This window comes from Petromyzon marinus, chromosome 84 (genome assembly GCF_048934315.1).
Source record: "Petromyzon marinus isolate PM22_M1 ecotype Great Lakes invasive population chromosome 84, UKy_Petmar_22M1.pri1.0, whole genome shotgun sequence".
NCBI lineage: Eukaryota > Metazoa > Chordata > Hyperoartia > Petromyzontiformes > Petromyzontidae > Petromyzon > Petromyzon marinus.
Window position 1 is genome coordinate 2,904,156 of NC_133749.1, and position 24,702 is coordinate 2,928,857.

Sequence of the window (24,702 nt, forward strand, 5' to 3'; positions counted from 1 at the left end):
CACACACACACAGTGACCCACACACACACAGTGACCCACACACACACAGTGACCCACAGTGACCCACACACACACAGTGACCCACACACACACAGTGACCCACACACACAGTGACCCACACACACACTGACCCACAGTGACCCACACACACACAGTGACCCACACACACTGACCCACACACACAATGTGACCCACACACACACTGACCCACAGTGACCCACACACACACAGTGACCCACACACACAGTGACCCACACAGTGACCCACACACACACAGTGACCCACACAGTGACCCACACACACAGTGACCCACACACACAGTGACCCACACACACACAGTGACCCACACAGTGACCCACACACACACAGTGACCCACACAGTGACCCACACACAGTGACCCACACACACACAGTGACCCACACAGTGACCCACACACACACAGTGACCCACACAGTGACCCACACACACAGTGACCCACACACACACACAGTGACCCACAGTGACCAGCACACAGTGACCCAGTGACCCACACACAGTGACACAGTGACCCACACACACACAGTGACCCACACACACAATGTGACCCACACACACACTGACCCACAGTGACCCACACACAGTGACCCACACACAGTGACCCACACACAGTGACCCACACACACACAGTGACACACAGTGACCCACACACACAGTGACCCACACACACTGACCCACACACACAATGTGACCCACACACAGTGACCCACACACACACAATGTGACCCACACACACAGTGACCCACACACTGACCCACAGTGACCCACACACACAGTGACCCACAAACACTGACCCACAAACACACAGTGACCCACAGTGACCCACACACACAGTGACCCACACACACACACTGACCCACAAACACACAGTGACCCACAGTGACCCACACACAGTGACCCACACACAGTGACCCACTCTCTCGACTCTCACGTTTTATTGGGAACCGGTAGCAAAACACGGGGAGGCGTAAACGAAACGGACTACGCGGCAAACACTGCCACTAAAACTACCACGGCCACCCACGACCATGATCACCACGATCACCATGACGATAATCACAGTCTCCATGACCACGACAACCACGACCACAATCGCGACGACCACGATGATCGTGACAGCCCAACACAACAAACTGCAGCGAGCCAGCCAGCCAGTGAGCCAGCCAGCGAGCCAGCCAGCCAGTGAGCCAGCCAGTGAGCCAGCCAGCGAGCCAGCCAGCCAGTGAGCCAGCCAGCCAGCCAGTGAGCCAGCCAGTGAGCCAGCCAGCCAGCGAGCCAGTCAGCGAGCCAGCCAGCGAGCCAGCCAGCGAGCCAACCAGCCAGTGAGCCAGCCAGCCAGTGAGCCAGCCAGCCAGTGAGCCAGCCAGCGAGCCAGTCAGCGAGCCAGCCAGCCAGTGAGCCAGCCAGTGAGCCAGCCAGCGAGCCAGCCAGTGAGCCAGCCAGCCAGCGAGCCAGCCAGCCAGCGAGCCAGTCAGCGAGCCAGCCAGCGAGCCAGCCAGCCAGCGAGCCAACCAGCCAGTGAGCCAGCTAGCCAGCGAGCCAGCCAGCCAGCGAGCCAGCCAGCCAGCGAGTGAGCCAGCCAGCGAGCCAGCCAGCCAGCCAGCGAGCCAGCCAGTGAGCTAGCCAGCGAGCCAGCCAGTGAGCCAGCCAGCCAGCGAGCCAGCCAGCGAGTGAGCGAGCCAGCCAGCCAGCGAGCCACCAGTGAGCCAGCCAGCGAGCCAACCAGCCAGTGAGCCAGCCAGCCAGCGAGCCAGCCAGCCAGCCAGCGAGTGAGCCAGCCAGCGAGCCAGCCAGCGAGCCAGCCAGCCTCTCCCCCCTCTCTCACCCACCACGCACTCCACCGCTGCCTTCGAGCGACGTTTTACCGCCGGGGACGGAGTCGCACCTCTTCTGGTGTACCCTCATCGACGATGACGACGATGACGACAATGACGATGATGAAGACAATGACGACGATGATGAAGACAATGATGACGATGATGACAATGAGGAAGACGATGAAGACAATGACGATGAAGACAATGACGACGATGATGAAGACAATGACGACGATGATGAAGACAATGATGACGATGATGAAGACAATGACGACGATGATGAAGACAATGACGACGATGATGAAGACAATGACGACGACGATGAAGACAATGACGACGATGATGAAGACAATGACGACGACGATGAAGACAATGACGACGACGATGATGACGAGGAAAGAGGGGGGGGGGAGGAGCTAATAAAATAACCAAGAACCTGCGACATGGCCTCCACGAACACCTTGCTCCCGACGGCTCCTGTCGACACCACCACCGTCACCACCACCAACACCGCCATCACCATCACCACCGTCAACACCGCCATCACCATCACCACCGTCAACACCGCCATCATCATCAACATCACCACAACACCATCATCACCAACACCGCCATCAACACCGCCATCAACATCACCACCGTCATCACCACAACAACACCACCATCATCACCACCAACGCCGCCATCATCACCACCACCACCACCACTCCCCCGCGCGGACGACGATGAGTTGGTGGGGTGAGGAGGGTGAGGGGGTGGGTGAGGAGGTGGGTGAGGAGGGTGAGGGGGTGGGTGAGGAGGGGGAGGAGGAGGGTGAGGAGGTGGACGAGGGGGAGCCCTCAGTAGGGCTTCTCACGGCGGTCCATCCGATGGTCGCTCCTGCACACGGGGAGACAACACAAAGATGGTGGTGAGTCTGTGGGTGTCTGTGTGAGTGGTGAGTCTGTGGGTCTCTGTGTGAGTGAGTGGTGAGTCTATGGGTGTCTGTGTGAGTGAGTCTGTGGGTGTCTGTGTGAGTGAGTCTATGGGTGTCTGTGTGAGTGGTGAGTCTATGGGTGTCTGTGTGAGTGAGTCTATGGGTCTCTGTGTGAGTGAGTCTATGGGTCTCTGTGTGAGTGGTGAGTCTATGGGTCTCTGTGTGAGTGGTGAGTCTATGGGTCTCTGTGTGAGTGAGTCTATGGGTCTCTGTGTGAGTGAGTCTATGGGTCTCTGTGTGAGTGGTGAGTCTATGGGTGTCTGTGTGAGTGAGTCTATGGGTCTCTGTGTGAGTGAGTCTATGGGTCTCTGTGTGAGTGGTGAGTCTATGGGTCTCTGTGTGAGTGAGTGGTGAGTCTATGGGTGTCTGTGTGAGTGAGTCTATGGGTCTCTGTGTGAGTGGTGAGTCTATGGGTCTGTGTGAGTGGTGAGTCTATGGGTCTCTGTGTGAGTGAGTGGTGAGTCTATGGGTGTCTGTGTGAGTGAGTCTATGGGTGTCTGTGTGAGTGAGTCTATGGGTCTCTGTGTGAGTGGTGAGTCTATGGGTCTCTGTGTGAGTGAGTGGTGAGTCTATGGGTGTCTGTGTGAGTGAGTCTATGGGTCTCTGTGTGAGTGAGTCTATGGGTCTCTGTGTGAGTGGTGAGTCTATGGGTCTCTGTGTGAGTGAGTGGTGAGTCTATGGGTGTCTGTGTGAGTGAGTCTATGGGTCTCTGTGTGAGTGAGTCTATGGGTCTCTGTGTGAGTGGTGAGTCTATGGGTCTCTGTGTGAGTGAGTGGTGAGTCTATGGGTGTCTGTGTGAGTGAGTCTATGGGTCTCTGTGTGAGTGAGTCTGTGGGTCTCTGTGTGAGTGGTGAGTCTATGGGTCTCTGTGTGAGTGAGTGGTGAGTCTATGGGTGTCTGTGTGAGTGAGTCTATGGGTCTCTGTGTGAGTGAGTCTATGGGTCTCTGTGTGAGTGGTGAGTCTATGGGTCTCTGTGTGAGTGGTGAGTCTATGGGTCTCTGTGTGAGTGAGTCTATGGGTCTCTGTGTGAGTGGTGAGTCTATGGGTCTCTGAGTGAGTCTATGGGTGTCTGTGTGAGTGGTGAGTCTATGGGTCTCTGTGTGAGTGAGTCTATGGGTCTCTGTGTGAGTGAGTCTATGGGTCTCTGTGTGAGTGAGTCTATGGGTCTCTGTGTGAGTGGTGAGTCTATGGGTCTCTGAGTGAGTCTATGGGTGTCTGTGTGAGTGGTGAGTCTATGGGTCTCTGTGTGGGTGGTGAGTCTATGGGTCTCTGTGTGAGTGAGTCTATGGGTCTCTGTGTGAGTGGTGAGTCTATGGGTCTCTGTGTGAGTGGTGAGTCTATGGGTCTCTGAGTGAGTCTATGGGTCTCTGTGAGTGAGTGGTGAGTCTATGGGTCTCTGTGTGAGTGAGTCTATGGGTCTCTGTGTGAGTGAGTCTATAGGTCTCTGTGTGAGTGGTGAGTCTATGGGTCTCTGAGTGAGTCTATGGGTGTCTGTGTGAGTGGTGAGTCTATGGGTCTCTGTGTGAGTGGTGAGTCTATGGGTCTCTGTGTGAGTGAGTCTATGGGTCTCTGTGAGTGAGTCTATGGGTCTCTGTGTGAGTGAGTCTATGGGTCTCTGTGTGGCGAGTCTATGGGTGTTTGTGTGAGTGAGTCTATGGGTCTCTGTGTGAGTCTATGGGTGTCTGTGTGAGTGAGTCTATGGGTCTCTGTGTGAGTGAGTCTATTGGTCTCTGTGTGAGTGAGTCTGTGGGTGTCTGTGTGAGTGGTGAGTCTATGGGGCTCTGTGTGAGTGAGTCTATGGGTGTCTGTGTGAGTGGTGAGTCTATGGGTGTCTGCGTGAGTGAGTCTATGGGTGTCTGTGTGAGTGGTGAGTCTATGGGTCTGTGTGAGTGAGTCTATTGGTCTCTGTGTGAGTGAGTCTATGGGTGTCTGTGTGAGTGGTGAGTCTATGGGTCTCTGTGTGAGTCTATGGGTCTCTGTGTGAGTCTATGGGTCTCTGTGTGAGTGAGTCTATGGGTCTCTGTGTGAGTGAGTCTATGGGTCTCTGTGTGAGTGGTGAGTCTATGGGTCTCTGTGTGAGTCTATGGGTCTCTGTGTGAGTGGTGAGTCTATGGGTCTCTGTGTGAGTCTATGGGTCTCTGTGTGAGTGAGTCTATGGGTCTCTGTGTGAGTCTATGGGTCTCTGTCTGTGTGAGTCTATGGGTCTCTGTGTGAGTGGTGAGTCTATGGGTCTCTGTGTGAGTCTATGGGTCTCTGTGTGAGTCTATGGGTCTCTGTGTGAGTCTATGGGTCTCTGTGTGAGTCTATGGGTGTCTGTGTGAGGGAGTCTATGGGTCTCTGTGTGAGTGAGTCTGTGGGTCTCTGTGTGAGTGAGTCTATTGGTCTCTGTGTTAGTGAGTCTATGGGTCTCTGTGTGAGTGAGTCTATTGGTCTCTGTGTTAGTGAGTCTATGGGTCTCTCTGTGAGTCTATGGGTGTCTGTGCGAGTGAGTCTGTGGGTCTCTGTGTGAGGGAGTCTATGGGTCTCTGTGTGAGTGAGTCTGTGGGTCTCTGTGTGAGTGAGTCTATTGGTCTCTGTGTTAGTGAGTCTATGGGTCTCTGTGTGAGTGAGTCTATTGGTCTCTGTGTTAGTGAGTCTATGGGTCTCTCTGTGAGTCTATGGGTGTCTGTGCGAGTGAGTCTGTGGGTCTCTGTGCGAGTGAGTCTATGGGTCTCTGTGTGAGTGAGTCTATGGGTCTCTGTGTAGTGGTGAGTCTATGGGTCTCTGTGTGAGTGAGTCTATGTCTCTCTGTGTGAGTGAGTCTATATGTCTCTCTGTGTGAGTGAGTCTATGGGTCTCTGTGTGAGTGAGTCTATGGGTCTCTGTGTGAGTGAGTCTGTGGGTCTCTGTGGTGAGTCTGTGGGTCTCTGTGGTGAGTCTGTGGGTCTCTGTGGTGAGTCTATGGGCCTCTTTGTGCGAGTGAGTCTATGGGTCTCTGTGTGAGTGAGTCTATGGGTCTCTGTGTGAGTGAGTCTATGGGTCTCTGTGCGGGTGAGTCTATGGGTCTCTGTGTGAGTGAGTCTATGGGTCTCTGTGTGAGCGAGTCTATGGCTCTCTGTGGTGGTGAGTCTATGGGTCTCTGTGTGAGTGAGTCTATGGGTCTGTGTGTAGTGGTGAGTCTATGGGTCTGTGTGTAGTGGTGAGTCTATGGGTCTCTGTGTGAGTGAGTCTATGGGTCTCTGTGTGAGTGAGTCTATAGGTCTCTGTGTGAGTGGTGAGTCTATGGGTCTCTGAGTGAGTCTATGGGTGTCTGTGTGAGTGGTGAGTCTATGGGTCTCTGTGTGAGTGGTGAGTCTATGGGTCTCTGTGTGAGTGAGTCTATGGGTCTATGTGTGAGTGGTGAGTCTATGGGTCTCTGTGTGAGTGAGTCTATGGGTCTCTGTGTGAGTGAGTCTATGGGTCTCTGTGTGAGTGAGTCTATGGGTCTCTGTGTGGCGAGTCTATTGGTCTCTGTGTGAGTGAGTCTGTGGGTGTCTGTGTGAGTGGTGAGTCTATGGGGCTCTGTGTGAGTGAGTCTATGGGTGTCTGTGTGAGTGAGTCTATGGGTCTCTGTGTGAGTGAGTCTATGGGTGTCTGTGTGAGTGGTGAGTCTATGGGTGTCTGCGTGAGTGAGTCTATGGGTGTCTGTGTGAGTGGTGAGTCTATGGGTCTGTGTGAGTGAGTCTATTGGTCTCTGTGTGAGTCTATGGGTGTCTGTGTGAGTGGCGAGTCTATGGGCCTCTGTGTGAGTCTATGGGTCTCTGTGTGAGTCTATGGGTCTCTGTGTGAGTGAGTCTATGGGTCTCTGTGTGAGTGAGTCTATGGGTCTCTGTGTGAGTGGTGAGTCTATGGGGCTCTGTGTGAGTGAGTCTATGGGTGTCTGTGTGAGTGAGTCTATGGGTCTCTGTGTGAGTGAGTCTATGGGTGTCTGTGTGAGTGGTGAGTCTATGGGTGTCTGCGTGAGTGAGTCTATGGGTGTCTGTGTGAGTGGTGAGTCTATGGGTCTGTGTGAGTGAGTCTATTGGTCTCTGTGTGAGTCTATGGGTGTCTGTGTGAGTGGCGAGTCTATGGGCCTCTGTGTGAGTCTATGGGTCTCTGTGTGAGTCTATGGGTCTCTGTGTGAGTGAGTCTATGGGTCTCTGTGTGAGTGAGTCTATGGGTCTCTGTGTGAGTGGTGAGTCTATGGGTCTCTGTGTGAGTCTATGGGTCTCTGTGTGAGTCTATGGGTCTCTGTGTGAGTGGTGAGTCTATGGGTCTCTGTGTGAGTCTATGGGTCTCTGTGTGAGTGAGTCTATGGGTCTCTGTGTGAGTCTATGGGTCTCTGTCTGTGTGAGTCTATGGGTCTCTGTGTGAGTGGTGAGTCTATGGGTCTCTGTGTGAGTCTATGGGTCTCTGTGTGAGTCTATGGGTCTCTGTGTGAGTCTATGGGTCTCTGTGTGAGTCTATGGGTGTCTGTGTGAGTGAGTCTATGGGTCTCTGTGTGAGTGAGTCTGTGGGTCTCTGTGTGAGTGAGTCTATTGGTCTCTGTGTTAGTGAGTCTATGGGTCTCTGTGAGAGTGAGTCTATTGGTCTCTGTGTTAGTGAGTCTATGGGTCTCTCTGTGAGTCTATGGGTGTCTGTGCGAGTGAGTCTGTGGGTCTCTGTGCGAGTGAGTCTATGGGTCTCTGTGTGAGTGAGTCTATGGGTCTCTGTGTAGTGGTGAGTCTATGGGTCTCTGTGTGAGTGAGTCTATGTCTCTCTGTGTGAGTGAGTCTATATGTCTCTCTGTGTGAGTGAGTCTATGGGTCTCTGTGTGAGTGAGTCTATGGGTCTCTGTGGTGAGTCTGTGGGTCTCTGTGGTGAGTCTGTGGGTCTCTGTGGTGAGTCTATGGGCCTCTTTGTGCGAGTGAGTCTATGGGTCTCTGTGTGAGTGAGTCTATGGGTCTCTGTGTGAGTGAGTCTATGGGTCTCTGTGCGGGTGAGTCTATGGGTCTCTGTGTGAGTGAGTCTATGGGTCTCTGTGTGAGTGAGTCTATGGGTCTGTGTGAGCGAGTCTATGGCTCTCTGTGGTGGTGAGTCTATGGGTCTCTGTGTGAGTGAGTCTATGGGTCTCTGTGTAGTGGTGAGTCTATGGGTCTCTGTGTGAGTGAGTCTATGGGTCTCTGTGCGGGTGAGTCTATGGGTCTCTGTGTGAGTGAGTCTATGGGTCTCTGTGTGAGTGAGTCTATGGGTCTCTGTGTGAGCGAGTCTATGGCTCTCTGTGGTGGTGAGTCTATGGGTCTCTGTGTGAGTGAGTCTATGGGTCTCTGTGTAGTGGTGAGTCTATGGGTCTCTGTGTGAGTGAGTCTATGGGTCTCTGTGTGAGTGAGTCTATGGGTCTCTGTGTAGTGGTGAGTCTATGGGTCTCTGTGTAGTGGTGAGTCTATGGGTCTCTGTGTGAGTCTATGGGTCTCTGTGTAGTGGTGAGTCTATGGGTCTCTGTGTAGTGGTGAGTCTATGGCTCTCTGTGTGAGTCTATGGGTCTCTGTGTAGTGGTGAGTCTATGGGTCTCTGTGTAGTGGTGAGTCTATGGCTCTCTGTGTAGTGGTGAGTCTATGGGTCTCTGTGTAGTGGTGAGTCTATGGCTCTCTGTGTAGTGGTGAGTCTATGGCTCTCTGTGTAGTGGTGAGTCTATGGCTCTCTGTGTAGTGGTGAGTCTATGGGTCTCTGTGTGAGTGAGTCTATGGGTCTCTGTGTAGTGGTGAGTCTATGGGTCTCTGTGTAGTGGTGAGTCTATGGGTCTCTGTGTGAGTCTATGGGTCTCTGTGTAGTGGTGAGTCTATGGGTCTCTGTGTAGTGGTGAGTCTATGGCTCTCTGTGTGAGTCTATGGGTCTCTGTGTAGTGGTGAGTCTATGGGTCTCTGTGTGAGTGAGTCTATGGGTCTCTGTGTGAGTGAGTCTATGGGTCTCTGTGTGAGTGAGTCTATGGGTCTCTGTGTAGTGGTGAGTCTGTGGGTCTCTGTGTAGTGGTGAGTCTATGGCTCTCTGTGTAGTGGTGAGTCTATGGGTCTCTGTGTGAGTCTATGGGTCTCTGTGTAGTGGTGAGTCTATGGGTCTCTGTGTGAGTCTATGGGTCTCTGTGTAGTGGTGAGTCTATGGCTCTCTGTGTAGTGGTGAGTCTATGGGTCTCTGTGTAGTGGTGAGTCTATGGGTCTCTGTGTAGTGGTGAGTCTATGGCTCTCTGTGTAGTGGTGAGTCTATGGCTCTCTGTGTGAGTCTATGGGTCTCTGTGTGAGTCTATGGGTCTCTGTGTGAGTCTATGGGTCTCTGTGTGAGTGAGTCTATGGGTCTGTGTGTAGTGGTGAGTCTATGGCTCTCTGTGTAGTGGTGAGTCTATGGCTCTCTGTGTAGTGGTGAGTCTATGGCTCTCTGTGTAGTGGTGAGTCTATGGGTCTCTGTGTAGTGGTGAGTCTATGGGTCTCTGTGTAGTGGTGAGTCTATGGGTCTCTGTGTAGTGGTGAGTCTATGGGTCTCTGTGTAGTGGTGAGTCTATGGGTCTCTGTGTAGTGGTGAGTCTATGGGTCTCTGTGTAGTGGTGAGTCTATGGGTCTCTGTGTAGTGGTGAGTCTATGGCTCTCTGTGTAGTGGTGAGTCTATGGGTCTCTGTGTAGTGGTGAGTCTATGGGTCTCTGTGTAGTGGTGAGTCTATGGGTCTCTGTGTAGTGGTGAGTCTATGGCTCTCTGTGTAGTGGTGAGTCTATGGCTCTCTGTGTAGTGGTGAGTCTATGGCTCTCTGTGTAGTGGTGAGTCTATGGGTCTCTGTGTAGTGGTGAGTCTATGGCTCTCTGTGTGAGTCTATGGGTCTCTGTGTAGTGGTGAGTCTATGGGTCTCTGTGTAGTGGTGAGTCTATGGGTCTCTGTGTGAGTGGTGAGTCTATGGGTCTCTGTGTGAGTCTATGGGTCTCCGTGTAGTGGTGAGTCTATGGGTCTCTGTGTGAGTCTATGGCTCTCTGTGTAGTGGTGAGTCTATGGCTCTCTGTGTGAGTGGTGAGTCTATGGGTCTCTGTGTAGTGGTGAGTCTATGGCTCTCTGTGTAGTGGTGAGTCTATGGCTCTCTGTGTAGTGGTGAGTCTATGGCTCTCTGTGTAGTGGTGAGTCTATGGCTCTCTGTGTAGTGGTGAGTCTATGGGTCTCTGTGTAGTGGTGAGTCTATGGCTCTCTGTGTAGTGGTGAGTCTATGGCTCTCTGTGTAGTGGTGAGTCTATGGGTCTGTGTAGTGGTGAGTCTATGGCTCTCTGTGTAGTGGTGAGTCTATGGCTCTCTGTGTAGTGGTGAGTCTATGGGTCTCTGTGTGAGTCTATGGGTCTGTGTAGTGGTGAGTCTATGGGTCTCTGTGTAGTGGTGAGTCTATGGGTCTCTGTGTAGTGGTGAGTCTATGGGTCTCTGTGTAGTGGTGAGTCTATGGCTCTCTGTGTAGTGGTGAGTCTATGGCTCTCTGTGTAGTGGTGAGTCTATGGGTCTCTGTGTGAGTCTATGGGTCTGTGTAGTGGTGAGTCTATGGGTCTCTGTGTGAGTCTATGGCTCTCTGTGTAGTGTTGAGTCTATGGCTCTCTGTGTAGTGGTGAGTCTATGGGTCCAGGTGTGATGAGTCTATGGGTCTCTGTGTGAGTCTATGGGTCTCTGTGTGAGTCTATGGGTCTCTGTGTAGTGGTGAGTCTATGGCTCTCTGTGTAGTGGTGAGTCTATGGCTCTCTGTGTAGTGGTGAGTCTATGGGTCTCTGTGTGAGTCTATGGGTCTCTGTGTAGTGGTGAGTCTATGGCTCTCTGTGTAGTGGTGAGTCTATGGCTCTCTGTGTAGTGGTGAGTCTATGGGTCTCTGTGTGAGTCTATGGGTCTCTGTGTGAGTCTATGGGTCTCTGTGTGAGTCTATGGGTCTCTGTGTGAGTCTATGGGTCTCTGTGTAGTGGTGAGTCTATGGCTCTCTGTGTAGTGGTGAGTCTATGGCTCTCTGTGTAGTGGTGAGTCTATGGGTCTCTGTGTGAGTCTATGGGTCTCTGTGTGAGTCTATGGGTCTCTGTGTGAGTCTATGGGTCTCTGTGTAGTGGTGAGTCTATGGCTCTCTGTGTGAGTGAGTCTATGGGTCTCTGTGTAGTGGTGAGTCTATGGGTCTCTGTGTGAGTCTATGGCTCTCTGTGTGGTGGTGAGTCTATGGGTCTCTGTGTAGTGGTGAGTCTATGGGTCTCTGTGTAGTGGTGAGTCTGTGGGTCTCTGTGTAGTGGTGAGTCTATGGGTCTCTGTGTGAGTGGTGAGTCTATGGGTCTCTGTGTAGTGGTGAGTCTATGGGTCTCTGTGTAGTGGTGAGTCTATGGGTCTCTGTGTGAGTCTATGGGTCTCTGTGTAGTGGTGAGTCTATGGCTCTCTGTGTGAGTCTATGGGTCTCTGTGTAGTGGTGAGTCTATGGGTCTCTGTGTGAGTCTATGGGTCTCTGTGTAGTGGTGAGTCTATGGGTCTCTGTGTGAGTCTATGGGTCTCTGTGTAGTGGTGAGTCTATGGCTCTCTGTGTGAGTCTATGGGTCTCTGTGTAGTGGTGAGTCTATGGCTCTCTGTGTGAGTCTATGGCTCTCTGTGTGAGTCTATGGGTCTCTGTGTAGTGGTGAGTCTATGGGTCTCTGTGTGAGTGAGTCTATGGGTCTCTGTGTAGTGGTGAGTCTATGGGTCTCTGTGTAGTGGTGAGTCTATGGGTCTGTGTAGTGGTGAGTCTATGGCTCTCTGTGTAGTGGTGAGTCTATGGCTCTCTGTGTAGTGGTGAGTCTATGGGTCTGTGTAGTGGTGAGTCTATGGGTCTCTGTGTGAGTGAGTCTATGGGTCTCTGTGTGAGTGAGTCTATAGGTCTCTGTGTGAGTGGTGAGTCTATGGGTCTCTGAGTGAGTCTATGGGTGTCTGTGTGAGTGGTGAGTCTATGGGTCTCTGTGTGAGTGGTGAGTCTATGGGTCTCTGTGTGAGTGAGTCTATGGGTCTCTGTGAGTGAGTCTATGGGTCTCTGTGTGAGTGAGTCTATGGGTCTCTGTGTGGCGAGTCTATGGGTGTCTGTGTGAGTGAGTCTATGGGTCTCTGTGTGAGTCTATGGGTGTCTGTGTGAGTGAGTCTATGGGTCTCTGTGTGAGTGAGTCTATTGGTCTCTGTGTGAGTGAGTCTGTGGGTGTCTGTGTGAGTGGTGAGTCTATGGGGCTCTGTGTGAGTGAGTCTATGGGTGTCTGTGTGAGTGGTGAGTCTATGGGTGTCTGCGTGAGTGAGTCTATGGGTGTCTGTGTGAGTGGTGAGTCTATGGGTCTGTGTGAGTGAGTCTATTGGTCTCTGTGTGAGTGAGTCTATGGGTGTCTGTGTGAGTGGTGAGTCTATGGGTCTCTGTGTGAGTCTATGGGTCTCTGTGTGAGTCTATGGGTCTCTGTGTGAGTGAGTCTATGGGTCTCTGTGTGAGTGAGTCTATGGGTCTCTGTGTGAGTGGTGAGTCTATGGGTCTCTGTGTGAGTCTATGGGTCTCTGTGTGAGTCTATGGGTCTCTGTGTGAGTGGTGAGTCTATGGGTCTCTGTGTGAGTCTATGGGTCTCTGTGTGAGTGAGTCTATGGGTCTCTGTGTGAGTCTATGGGTCTCTGTCTGTGTGAGTCTATGGGTCTCTGTGTGAGTGGTGAGTCTATGGGTCTCTGTGTGAGTCTATGGGTCTCTGTGTGAGTCTATGGGTCTCTGTGTGAGTCTATGGGTGTCTGTGTGAGTCTATGGGTGTCTGTGTGAGGGAGTCTATGGGTCTCTGTGTGAGTGAGTCTGTGGGTCTCTGTGTGAGTGAGTCTATTGGTCTCTGTGTTAGTGAGTCTATGGGTCTCTGTGTGAGTGAGTCTATTGGTCTCTGTGTTAGTGAGTCTATGGGTCTCTCTGTGAGTCTATGGGTGTCTGTGCGAGTGAGTCTGTGGGTCTCTGTGCGAGTGAGTCTATGGGTCTCTGTGTGAGTGAGTCTATGGGTCTCTGTGTAGTGGTGAGTCTATGGGTCTCTGTGTGAGTGAGTCTATGTCTCTCTGTGTGAGTGAGTCTATATGTCTCTCTGTGTGAGTGAGTCTATGGGTCTCTGTGTGAGTGAGTCTATGGGTCTCTGTGTGAGTGAGTCTGTGGGTCTCTGTGGTGAGTCTGTGGGTCTCTGTGGTGAGTCTGTGGGTCTCTGTGGTGAGTCTATGGGCCTCTTTGTGCGAGTGAGTCTATGGGTCTCTGTGTGAGTGAGTCTATGGGTCTCTGTGTGAGTGAGTCTATGGGTCTCTGTGCGGGTGAGTCTATGGGTCTCTGTGTGAGTGAGTCTATGGGTCTCTGTGTGAGCGAGTCTATGGCTCTCTGTGGTGGTGAGTCTATGGGTCTCTGTGTGAGTGAGTCTATGGGTCTGTGTGTAGTGGTGAGTCTATGGGTCTGTGTGTAGTGGTGAGTCTATGGGTCTCTGTGTGAGTGAGTCTATGGGTCTCTGTGTGAGTGAGTCTATAGGTCTCTGTGTGAGTGGTGAGTCTATGGGTCTCTGAGTGAGTCTATGGGTGTCTGTGTGAGTGGTGAGTCTATGGGTCTCTGTGTGAGTGGTGAGTCTATGGGTCTCTGTGTGAGTGAGTCTATGGGTCTATGTGTGAGTGGTGAGTCTATGGGTCTCTGTGTGAGTGAGTCTATGGGTCTCTGTGTGAGTGAGTCTATGGGTCTCTGTGAGTGAGTCTATGGGTCTCTGTGTGAGTGAGTCTATGGGTCTCTGTGTGGCGAGTCTATTGGTCTCTGTGTGAGTGAGTCTGTGGGTGTCTGTGTGAGTGGTGAGTCTATGGGGCTCTGTGTGAGTGAGTCTATGGGTGTCTGTGTGAGTGAGTCTATGGGTCTCTGTGTGAGTGAGTCTATGGGTGTCTGTGTGAGTGGTGAGTCTATGGGTGTCTGCGTGAGTGAGTCTATGGGTGTCTGTGTGAGTGGTGAGTCTATGGGTCTGTGTGAGTGAGTCTATTGGTCTCTGTGTGAGTCTATGGGTCTCTGTGTGAGTCTATGGGTCTCTGTGTGAGTGAGTCTATGGGTCTCTGTGTGAGTGAGTCTATGGGTCTCTGTGTGAGTGGTGAGTCTATGGGTCTCTGTGTGAGTCTATGGGTCTCTGTGTGAGTCTATGGGTCTCTGTGTGAGTGGTGAGTCTATGGGTCTCTGTGTGAGTCTATGGGTCTCTGTGTGAGTGAGTCTATGGGTCTCTGTGTGAGTCTATGGGTCTCTGTCTGTGTGAGTCTATGGGTCTCTGTGTGAGTGGTGAGTCTATGGGTCTCTGTGTGAGTCTATGGGTCTCTGTGTGAGTCTATGGGTCTCTGTGTGAGTCTATGGGTCTCTGTGTGAGTCTATGGGTGTCTGTGTGAGTGAGTCTATGGGTCTCTGTGTGAGTGAGTCTGTGGGTCTCTGTGTGAGTGAGTCTATTGGTCTCTGTGTTAGTGAGTCTATGGGTCTCTGTGTGAGTGAGTCTATTGGTCTCTGTGTTAGTGAGTCTATGGGTCTCTCTGTGAGTCTATGGGTGTCTGTGCGAGTGAGTCTGTGGGTCTCTGTGCGAGTGAGTCTATGGGTCTCTGTGTGAGTGAGTCTATGGGTCTCTGTGTAGTGGTGAGTCTATGGGTCTCTGTGTGAGTGAGTCTATGTCTCTCTGTGTGAGTGAGTCTATATGTCTCTCTGTGTGAGTGAGTCTATGGGTCTCTGTGTGAGTGAGTCTATGGGTCTCTGTGGTGAGTCTGTGGGTCTCTGTGGTGAGTCTGTGGGTCTCTGTGGTGAGTCTATGGGCCTCTTTGTGCGAGTGAGTCTATGGGTCTCTGTGTGAGTGAGTCTATGGGTCTCTGTGTGAGTGAGTCTATGGGTCTCTGTGCGGGTGAGTCTATGGGTCTCTGTGTGAGTGAGTCTATGGGTCTCTGTGTGAGTGAGTCTATGGGTCTCTGTGTGAGCGAGTCTATGGCTCTCTGTGGTGGTGAGTCTATGGGTCTCTGTGTGAGTGAGTCTATGGGTCTCTGTGTAGTGGTGAGTCTATGGGTCTCTGTGTGAGTGAGTCTATGGGTCTCTGTGCGGGTGAGTCTATGGGTCTCTGTGTGAGTGAGTCTATGGGTCTCTGTGTGAGTGAGTCTATGGGTCTCTGTGTGAGCGAGTCTATGGCTCTCTGTGGTGGTGAGTCTATGGGTCTCTGTGTGAGTGAGTCTATGGGTCTCTGTGTAGTGGTGAGTCTATGGGTCTCTGTGTGAGTGAGTCTATGGGTCTCTGTGTGAGTGAGTCTATGGGTCTCTGTGTAGTGGTGAGTCTATGGGTCTCTGTGTAGTGGTGAGTCTATGGGTCTCTGTGTGAGTCTATGGGTCTCTGTGTAGTGGTGAGTCTATGGGTCTCTGTGTAGTGGTGAGTCTATGGCTCTCTGTGTGAGTCTATGGGTCTCTGTGTAGTGGTGAGTCTATGGGTCTCTGTGTAGTGGTGAGTCTATGGCTCTCTGTGTAGTGGTGAGTCTATGGGTCTCTGTGTAGTGGTGAGTCTATGGCTCTCTGTGTAGTGGTGAGTCTATGGCTCTCTGTGTAGTGGTGAGTCTATGGCTCTCTGTGTAGTGGTGAGTCTATGGGTCTCTGTGTGAGTGAGTCTATGGGTCTCTGTGTAGTGGTGAGTCTATGGGTCTCTGTGTAGTGGTGAGTCTATGGGTCTCTGTGTGAGTCTATGGGTCTCTGTGTAGTGGTGAGTCTATGGGTCTCTGTGTAGTGGTGAGTCTATGGCTCTCTGTGTGAGTCTATGGGTCTCTGTGTAGTGGTGAGTCTATGGGTCTCTGTGTGAGTGAGTCTATGGGTCTCTGTGTGAGTGAGTCTATGGGTCTCTGTGTGAGTGAGTCTATGGGTCTCTGTGTAGTGGTGAGTCTGTGGGTCTCTGTGTAGTGGTGAGTCTATGGCTCTCTGTGTAGTGGTGAGTCTATGGGTCTCTGTGTGAGTCTATGGGTCTCTGTGTAGTGGTGAGTCTATGGGTCTCTGTGTGAGTCTATGGGTCTCTGTGTAGTGGTGAGTCTATGGCTCTCTGTGTAGTGGTGAGTCTATGGGTCTCTGTGTAGTGGTGAGTCTATGGGTCTCTGTGTAGTGGTGAGTCTATGGCTCTCTGTGTAGTGGTGAGTCTATGGCTCTCTGTGTGAGTCTATGGGTCTCTGTGTGAGTCTATGGGTCTCTGTGTGAGTCTATGGGTCTCTGTGTGAGTGAGTCTATGGGTCTGTGTGTAGTGGTGAGTCTATGGCTCTCTGTGTAGTGGTGAGTCTATGGCTCTCTGTGTAGTGGTGAGTCTATGGCTCTCTGTGTAGTGGTGAGTCTATGGGTCTCTGTGTAGTGGTGAGTCTATGGGTCTCTGTGTAGTGGTGAGTCTATGGGTCTCTGTGTAGTGGTGAGTCTATGGGTCTCTGTGTAGTGGTGAGTCTATGGGTCTCTGTGTAGTGGTGAGTCTATGGGTCTCTGTGTAGTGGTGAGTCTATGGGTCTCTGTGTAGTGGTGAGTCTATGGCTCTCTGTGTAGTGGTGAGTCTATGGGTCTCTGTGTAGTGGTGAGTCTATGGGTCTCTGTGTAGTGGTGAGTCTATGGGTCTCTGTGTAGTGGTGAGTCTATGGCTCTCTGTGTAGTGGTGAGTCTATGGCTCTCTGTGTAGTGGTGAGTCTATGGCTCTCTGTGTAGTGGTGAGTCTATGGGTCTCTGTGTAGTGGTGAGTCTATGGCTCTCTGTGTGAGTCTATGGGTCTCTGTGTAGTGGTGAGTCTATGGGTCTCTGTGTAGTGGTGAGTCTATGGGTCTCTGTGTGAGTGGTGAGTCTATGGGTCTCTGTGTGAGTCTATGGGTCTCCGTGTAGTGGTGAGTCTATGGGTCTCTGTGTGAGTCTATGGCTCTCTGTGTAGTGGTGAGTCTATGGCTCTCTGTGTGAGTGGTGAGTCTATGGGTCTCTGTGTAGTGGTGAGTCTATGGCTCTCTGTGTAGTGGTGAGTCTATGGCTCTCTGTGTAGTGGTGAGTCTATGGCTCTCTGTGTAGTGGTGAGTCTATGGCTCTGTGTAGTGGTGAGTCTATGGGTCTCTGTGTAGTGGTGAGTCTATGGCTCTCTGTGTAGTGGTGAGTCTATGGCTCTCTGTGTAGTGGTGAGTCTATGGGTCTCTGTGTAGTGGTGAGTCTATGGGTCTCTGTGTAGTGGTGAGTCTATGGCTCTCTGTGTAGTGGTGAGTCTATGGGTCTCTGTGTGAGTCTATGGGTCTGTGTAGTGGTGAGTATATGGGTCTCTGTGTAGTGGTGAGTCTATGGGTCTCTGTGTAGTGGTGAGTCTATGGGTCTCTGTGTAGTGGTGAGTCTATGGCTCTCTGTGTAGTGGTGAGTCTATGGCTCTCTGTGTAGTGGTGAGTCTATGGGTCTCTGTGTGAGTCTATGGGTCTGTGTAGTGGTGAGTCTATGGGTCTCTGTGTGAGTCTATGGCTCTCTGTGTAGTGTTGAGTCTATGGCTCTCTGTGTAGTGGTGAGTCTATGGGTCCAGGTGTGATGAGTCTATGGGTCTCTGTGTGAGTCTATGGGTCTCTGTGTGAGTCTATGGGTCTCTGTGTAGTGGTGAGTCTATGGCTCTCTGTGTAGTGGTGAGTCTATGGCTCTCTGTGTAGTGGTGAGTCTATGGGTCTCTGTGTGAGTCTATGGGTCTCTGTGTGAGTCTATGGGTCTCTGTGTAGTGGTGAGTCTATGGCTCTCTGTGTAGTGGTGAGTCTATGGCTCTCTGTGTAGTGGTGAGTCTATGGGTCTCTGTGTGAGTCTATGGGTCTCTGTGTGGGTCTATGGGTCTCTGTGTGAGTCTATGGGTCTCTGTGTGAGTCTATGGGTCTCTGTGTAGTGGTGAGTCTATGGCTCTCTGTGTAGTGGTGAGTCTATGGCTCTCTGTGTAGTGGTGAGTCTATGGGTCTCTGTGTGAGTCTATGGGTCTCTGTGTGAGTCTATGGGTCTCTGTGTGAGTCTATGGGTCTCCGTGTAGTGGTGAGTCTATGGGTCTCTGTGTGAGTCTATGGCTCTCTGTGTAGTGGTGAGTCTATGGCTCTCTGTGTGAGTGGTGAGTCTATGGGTCTCTGTGTAGTGGTGAGTCTATGGCTCTCTGTGTAGTGGTGAGTCTATGGCTCTCTGTGTAGTGGTGAGTCTATGGCTCTCTGTGTAGTGGTGAGTCTATGGCTCTCTGTGTAGTGGTGAGTCTATGGGTCTCTGTGTAGTGGTGAGTCTATGGCTCTCTGTGTAGTGGTGAGTCTATGGCTCTCTGTGTAGTGGTGAGTCTATGGGTCTCTGTGTAGTGGTGAGTCTATGGGTCTCTGTGTGAGTGAGTCTATGGGTCTCTGTGTGAGCGAGTCTATGGCTCTCTGTGGTGGTGAGTCTATGGGTCTCTGTGTGAGTGAGTCTATGGGTCTCTGTGTAGTGGTGAGTCTATGGGTCTCTGTGTGAGTGAGTCTATGGGTCTCTGTGCGGGTGAGTCTATGGGTCTCTGTGTGAGTGAGTCTATGGGTCTCTGTGTGAGTGAGTCTATGGGTCTCTGTGTGAGCGAGTCTATGGCTCTCTGTGGTGGTGAGTCTATGGGTCTCTGTGTGAGTGAGTCTATGGGTCTCTGTGTAGTGGTGAGTCTATGGGTCTCTGTGTGAGTGAGTCTATGGGTCTCTGTGTGAGTGAGTCTATGGGTCTCTGTGTAGTGGTGAGTCTATGGGTCTCTGTGTAGTGGTGAGTCTATGGGTCTCTGTGTGAGTCTATGGGTCTCTGTGTAGTGGTGAGTCTATGGGTCTCTGTGTAGTGGTGAGTCTATGGCTCTCTGTGTGAGTCTATGGGTCTCTGTGTAGTGGTGAGTCTATGGGTCTCTGTGTAGTGGTGAGTCTATGGCTCTCTGTGTAGTGGTGAGTCTATGGGTCTCTGTGTAGTGGTGAGTCTATGGCTCTCTGTGTAGTGGTGAGTCTATGGCTCTCTGTGTAGTGGTGAGTCTATGGCTCTCTGTGTAGTGGTGAGTCTATGGGTCTCTGTGTGAGTGAGTCTATGGGTCTCTGTGTAGTGGTGAGTCTATGGGTCTCTGTGTAGTGGTGAGTCTATGGGTCTCTGTGTGAGTCTATGGGTCTCTGTGTAGTGGTGAGTCTATGGGTCTCTGTGTAGTGGTGAGTCTATGGCTCTCTGTGTGAGTCTATGGGTCTCTGTGTAGTGGTGAGTCTATGGGTCTCTGTGTGAGTGAGTCTATGGGTCTCTGTGTGAGTGAGTCTATGGGTCTCTGTGTGAGTGAGTCTATGGGTCTCTGTGTAGTGGTGAGTCTGTGGGTCTCTGTGTAGTGGTGAGTCTATGGCTCTCTGTGTAGTGGTGAGTCTATGGGTCTCTGTGTGAGTCTATGGGTCTCTGTGTAGTGGTGAGTCTATGGGTCTCTGTGTGAGTCTATGGGTCTCTGTGTAGTGGTGAGTCTATGGCTCTCTGTGTAGTGGTGAGTCTATGGGTCTCTGTGTAGTGGTGAGTCTATGGGTCTCTGTGTAGTGGTGAGTCTATGGCTCTCTGTGTAGTGGTGAGTCTATGGCTCTCTGTGTGAGTCTATGGGTCTCTGTGTGAGTCTATGGGTCTCTGTGTGAGTCTATGGGTCTCTGTGTGAGTGAGTCTATGGGTCTGTGTGTAGTGGTGAGTCTATGGCTCTCTGTGTAGTGGTGAGTCTATGGCTCTCTGTGTAGTGGTGAGTCTATGGCTCTCTGTGTAGTGGTGAGTCTATGGGTCTCTGTGTAGTGGTGAGTCTATGGGTCTCTGTGTAGTGGTGAGTCTATGGGTCTCTGTGTAGTGGTGAGTCTATGGGTCTCTGTGTAGTGGTGAGTCTATGGGTCTCTGTGTAGTGGTGAGTCTATGGGTCTCTGTGTAGTGGTGAGTCTATGGGTCTCTGTGTAGTGGTGAGTCTATGGCTCTCTGTGTAGTGGTGAGTCTATGGGTCTCTGTGTAGTGGTGAGTCTATGGGTCTCTGTGTAGTGGTGAGTCTATGGGTCTCTGTGTAGTGGTGAGTCTATGGCTCTCTGTGTAGTGGTGAGTCTATGGCTCTCTGTGTAGTGGTGAGTCTATGGCTCTCTGTGTAGTGGTGAGTCTATGGGTCTCTGTGTAGTGGTGAGTCTATGGCTCTCTGTGTGAGTCTATGGGTCTCTGTGTAGTGGTGAGTCTATGGGTCTCTGTGTAGTGGTGAGTCTATGGGTCTCTGTGTGAGTGGTGAGTCTATGGGTCTCTGTGTGAGTCTATGGGTCTCCGTGTAGTGGTGAGTCTATGGGTCTCTGTGTGAGTCTATGGCTCTCTGTGTAGTGGTGAGTCTATGGCTCTCTGTGTGAGTGGTGAGTCTATGGGTCTCTGTGTAGTGGTGAGTCTATGGCTCTCTGTGTAGTGGTGAGTCTATGGCTCTCTGTGTAGTGGTGAGTCTATGGCTCTCTGTGTAGTGGTGAGTCTATGGCTCTCTGTGTAGTGGTGAGTCTATGGGTCTCTGTGTAGTGGTGAGTCTATGGCTCTCTGTGTAGTGGTGAGTCTATGGCTCTCTGTGTAGTGGTGAGTCTATGGGTCTGTGTAGTGGTGAGTCTATGGCTCTCTGTGTAGTGGTGAGTCTATGGCTCTCTGTGTAGTGGTGAGTCTATGGGTCTCTGTGTGAGTCTATGGGTCTGTGTAGTGGTGAGTCTATGGGTCTCTGTGTAGTGGTGAGTCTATGGGTCTCTGTGTAGTGGTGAGTCTATGGGTCTCTGTGTAGTGGTGAGTCTATGGCTCTCTGTGTAGTGGTGAGTCTATGGCTCTCTGTGTAGTGGTGAGTCTATGGGTCTCTGTGTGAGTCTATGGGTCTGTGTAGTGGTGAGTCTATGGGTCTCTGTGTGAGTCTATGGCTCTCTGTGTAGTGTTGAGTCTATGGCTCTCTGTGTAGTGGTGAGTCTATGGGTCCAGGTGTGATGAGTCTATGGGTCTCTGTGTGAGTCTATGGGTCTCTGTGTGAGTCTATGGGTCTCTGTGTAGTGGTGAGTCTATGGCTCTCTGTGTAGTGGTGAGTCTATGGCTCTCTGTGTAGTGGTGAGTCTATGGGTCTCTGTGTGAGTCTATGGGTCTCTGTGTGAGTCTATGGGTCTCTGTGTAGTGGTGAGTCTATGGCTCTCTGTGTAGTGGTGAGTCTATGGCTCTCTGTGTAGTGGTGAGTCTATGGGTCTCTGTGTGAGTCTATGGGTCTCTGTGTGAGTCTATGGGTCTCTGTGTGAGTCTATGGGTCTCTGTGTGAGTCTATGGGTCTCTGTGTAGTGGTGAGTCTATGGCTCTCTGTGTAGTGGTGAGTCTATGGCTCTCTGTGTAGTGGTGAGTCTATGGGTCTCTGTGTGAGTCTATGGGTCTCTGTGTGAGTCTATGGGTCTCTGTGTGAGTCTATGGGTCTCTGTGTAGTGGTGAGTCTATGGCTCTCTGTGTGAGTGAGTCTATGGGTCTCTGTGTAGTGGTGAGTCTATGGGTCTCTGTGTGAGTCTATGGCTCTCTGTGTGGTGGTGAGTCTATGGGTCTCTGTGTAGTGGTGAGTCTATGGGTCTCTGTGTAGTGGTGAGTCTATGGCTCTCTGTGTGAGTGAGTCTATGGGTCTCTGTGTAGTGGTGAGTCTATGGGTCTCTGTGTGAGTCTATGGCTCTCTGTGTGGTGGTGAGTCTAACGGGTCTCTGTGTAGTGGTGAGTCTATGGGTCTCTGTGTAGTGGTGAGTCTGTGGGTCTCTGTGTAGTGGTGAGTCTATGGGTCTCTGTGTGAGTGGTGAGTCTATGGGTCTCTGTGTAGTGGTGAGTCTATGGGTCTCTGTGTAGTGGTGAGTCTATGGGTCTCTGTGTGAGTCTATGGGTCTCTGTGTAGTGGTGAGTCTATGGCACTCTGTGTGAGTCTATGGGTCTCTGTGTAGTGGTGAGTCTATGGGTCTCTGTGTGAGTCTATGGGTCTCTGTGTAGTGGTGAGTCTATGGGTCTCTGTGTGAGTCTATGGGTCTCTGTGTAGTGGTGAGTCTATGGCTCTCTGTGTGAGTCTATGGGTCTCTGTGTAGTGGTGAGTCTATGGCTCTCTGTGTGAGTCTATGGCTCTCTGTGTGAGTCTATGGGTCTCTGTGTAGTGGTGAGTCTATGGGTCTCTGTGTGAGTGAGTCTATGGGTCTCTGTGTAGTGGTGAGTCTATGGGTCTCTGTGTAGTGGTGAGTCTATGGGTCTGTGTAGTGGTGAGTCTATGGCTCTCTGTGTAGTGGTGAGTCTATGGCTCTCTGTGTAGTGGTGAGTCTATGGGTCTGTGTAGTGGTGAGTCTATGGGTCTCTGTGTGAGTGAGTCTATGGGTCTCTGTGTAGTGGTGAGTCTATGGGTCTCTGTGTAGTGGTGAGTCTATGGGTCTCTGTGTAGTGGTGAGTCTATGGGTCTCTGTGTAGTGGTGAGTCTATGGGTCTCTGTGTAGTGGTGAGTCTATGGCTCTCTGTGTGAGTGAGTCTATGGCTCTGTGTGTAGTGGTGAGTCTATGGGTCTCTGTGTAGTGGTGAGTCCATGGCTCTCTGTGTGAGTGAGTCTATGGCTCTGTGTGTAGTGGTGAGTCTATGGGTCTCTGTGTAGTGGTGAGTCTATGGCTCTCTGTGTGAGTGAGTCTATGGCTCTGTGTGTAGTGGTGAGTCTATGGGTCTCTGTGTAGTGGTGAGTCTATGGGTCTCTGTGTAGTGGTGAGTCTATGGGTCTCTGTGTGTAGTGGTGAGTCTATGGGTCTCTGTGTGAGTCTATGGCTCTCTGTGTAGTGGTGAGTCTATGGCTCTCTGTGTGAGTGAGTCTATGGGTCTCTGTGTGAGTCTATGGGTCTCTGTGTGAGTGAGTCTATGGGTCTCTGTGTGAGTGAGTCTATGGGTCTCTGTGTGAGTCTATGGGTCTCTGTGTAGTGGTGAGTCTATGGGTCTCTGTGTAGTGGTGAGTCTATGGGTCTGTGTAGTGGTGAGTCTATGGGTCTCTGTGTAGTGGTGAGTCTATGGGTCTCTGTGTAGTGGTGAGTCTATGGCTCTCTGTGTAGTGGTGAGTCTATGGCTCTGTGTAGTGGTGAGTCTATGGGTCTCTGTGTAGTGGTGAGTCTATGGCTCTGTGTAGTGGTGAGTCTATGGGTCTCTGTGTAGTGGTGAGTCTATGGCTCTGTGTAGTGGTGAGTCTATGGGTCTCTGTGTAGTGGTGAGTCTACGCGGCCCTCCCTCACCCCCCCCACCCCCCCCGCTCACCTTCCGTCCATCTTGCTGGGGGGACCTCCACGGTCCATGCCGCGACCCCTGAACCCTCCACGGTCCATGCCGCGACCTCTGAACCCGCCGCGGTCCATCCCCCGACCCCTGAACCCCCCGCGGTCGCCTCCCATGGGGGCCCCTCGGAACCCCCCACGGCCCCCGGGTGGCCAGCGGTCTGGAGAGGGGGGAGAGAGAGGGAGAGAGAGGGAGAGAGAGGAGAGGCCGGGGAAGGGAGAGAGGGAGGCAGAGGGAGAGACGGGAGAGGAGGGAGAGAGAGGAGAGAGAGGGATGGAGGGAGAGAGGGAGAGAGGGATGGAGGGAGAGAGGGAGAGAGGGATGGAGGGAGAGAGGGATGGAGGGAGAGAGGGAGAGAGGCATGGAGGGAGACAGATGGAAGAGAGGGGAGAGGAAGGAGGGATAAGTTAGTCATCATACCACAGTGTGTGTGTGTACCACAGTGTGTGTGTGTGTGTGTACTACAGTGTGTGTACTACAGTGTGTGTGTGTACTACAGTGTGTGTGTACAATACAGTGTGTGTGTACTACAGTGTGTGTACCACAGTGTGTGTGTGTGTACCACAGTGTGTGTGTGTACCACAGTGTGTGTGTGTACCACAGTGTGTGTGTGTGTACCACAGTGTGTGTGTGTACTACAGTGTGTGTACTACAGTGTGTGTGTGTACCACAGTGTGTGTGTGTACCACAGTGTGTGTGTGTGTACCACAGTGTGTGTGTGTACTACAGTGTGTGTACTACAGTGTGTGTGTACCACAGTGTGTGTGTGTGTACTACAGTGTGTGTACCACAGTGTGTGTGTGTGTACTACAGTGTGTGTGTACAATACAGTGTGTGTGTACCACAGTGTGTGTGTGTACTACAGTGTGTGTACAATACAGTGTGTGTGTACAATACAGTGTGTGTGTGTACCACAGTGTGTGTGTGTACCACAGTGTGTGTGTGTACCACAGTGTGTGTACTACAGTGTGTGTGTGTACTACAGTGTGTGTGTACTACAGTGTGTGTGTACTACAGTGTGTGTGTGTGTACCACAGTGTGAGTGTACTACAGTGTGTGTGTACCCTGGTGTGTGTGTCTACTACAGTGTGTGTGTGTACTACAGTGTGTACTACAGTGTCTGTGTGTACTACAGTGTGTGTGTACCACAGTGTGTGTGTGTACTAGTGTGTGTACCACAGTGTGTGTGTGTGTACTACAGTGTGTGTACCCCGTGTGTGTGTGTACTACAGTGTGTGTGTACTACAGTGTGTGTACTACAGTGTGTGTGTACTACAGTGTGTGTGTGTGTACTACAGTGTGTGTGTGTACTACAGTGTGTGTGTGTACTACACTGTGTGTGTACCACAATGTGTGTGTGTACCACAGTGTGTGTGTACCACAGTGTGTGTGTGTACCACAATGTGTGTGTGTACCACAATGTGGGTGTGTACCACAGTGTGTGTGTACCACAGTGTGTGTGTGTGTACCACAGTGTGTGTGTGTGTACCACAGTGTGTGTGTGTGTACCACAGTGTGTGTGTGTGTACCACAATGTGTGTGTGTACCACAGTGTGTGTGTGTACCACAGTGTGTGTGTGTACCACAGTGTGTGTGTGTACCACAGTGTGTGTGTGTGTGTACC

At 51.6% G+C, this 24,702-nt stretch overlaps 1 protein-coding gene across 1 annotated transcript in view; it reads right to left on the reverse strand.

Annotated features, from left to right (window-relative positions):
* Positions 1-957: 957 nt before the first annotated feature.
* The window catches only part of LOC142907867 (RNA-binding protein FUS-like), a 63,312-nt gene continuing 39,567 nt past the window's right edge, over positions 958-24,702 (reverse strand). The window contains exons 9-10 of the mRNA XM_076057758.1: positions 23,061-23,238; positions 958-2,733 (exon numbers count right to left, since the gene is read on the reverse strand). Coding sequence (XP_075913873.1) covers positions 2,694-2,733; positions 23,061-23,238 — 218 coding nt within the window. The 3' untranslated portion in view covers positions 958-2,693. The remainder of the gene's footprint in view (positions 2,734-23,060; positions 23,239-24,702) is intronic.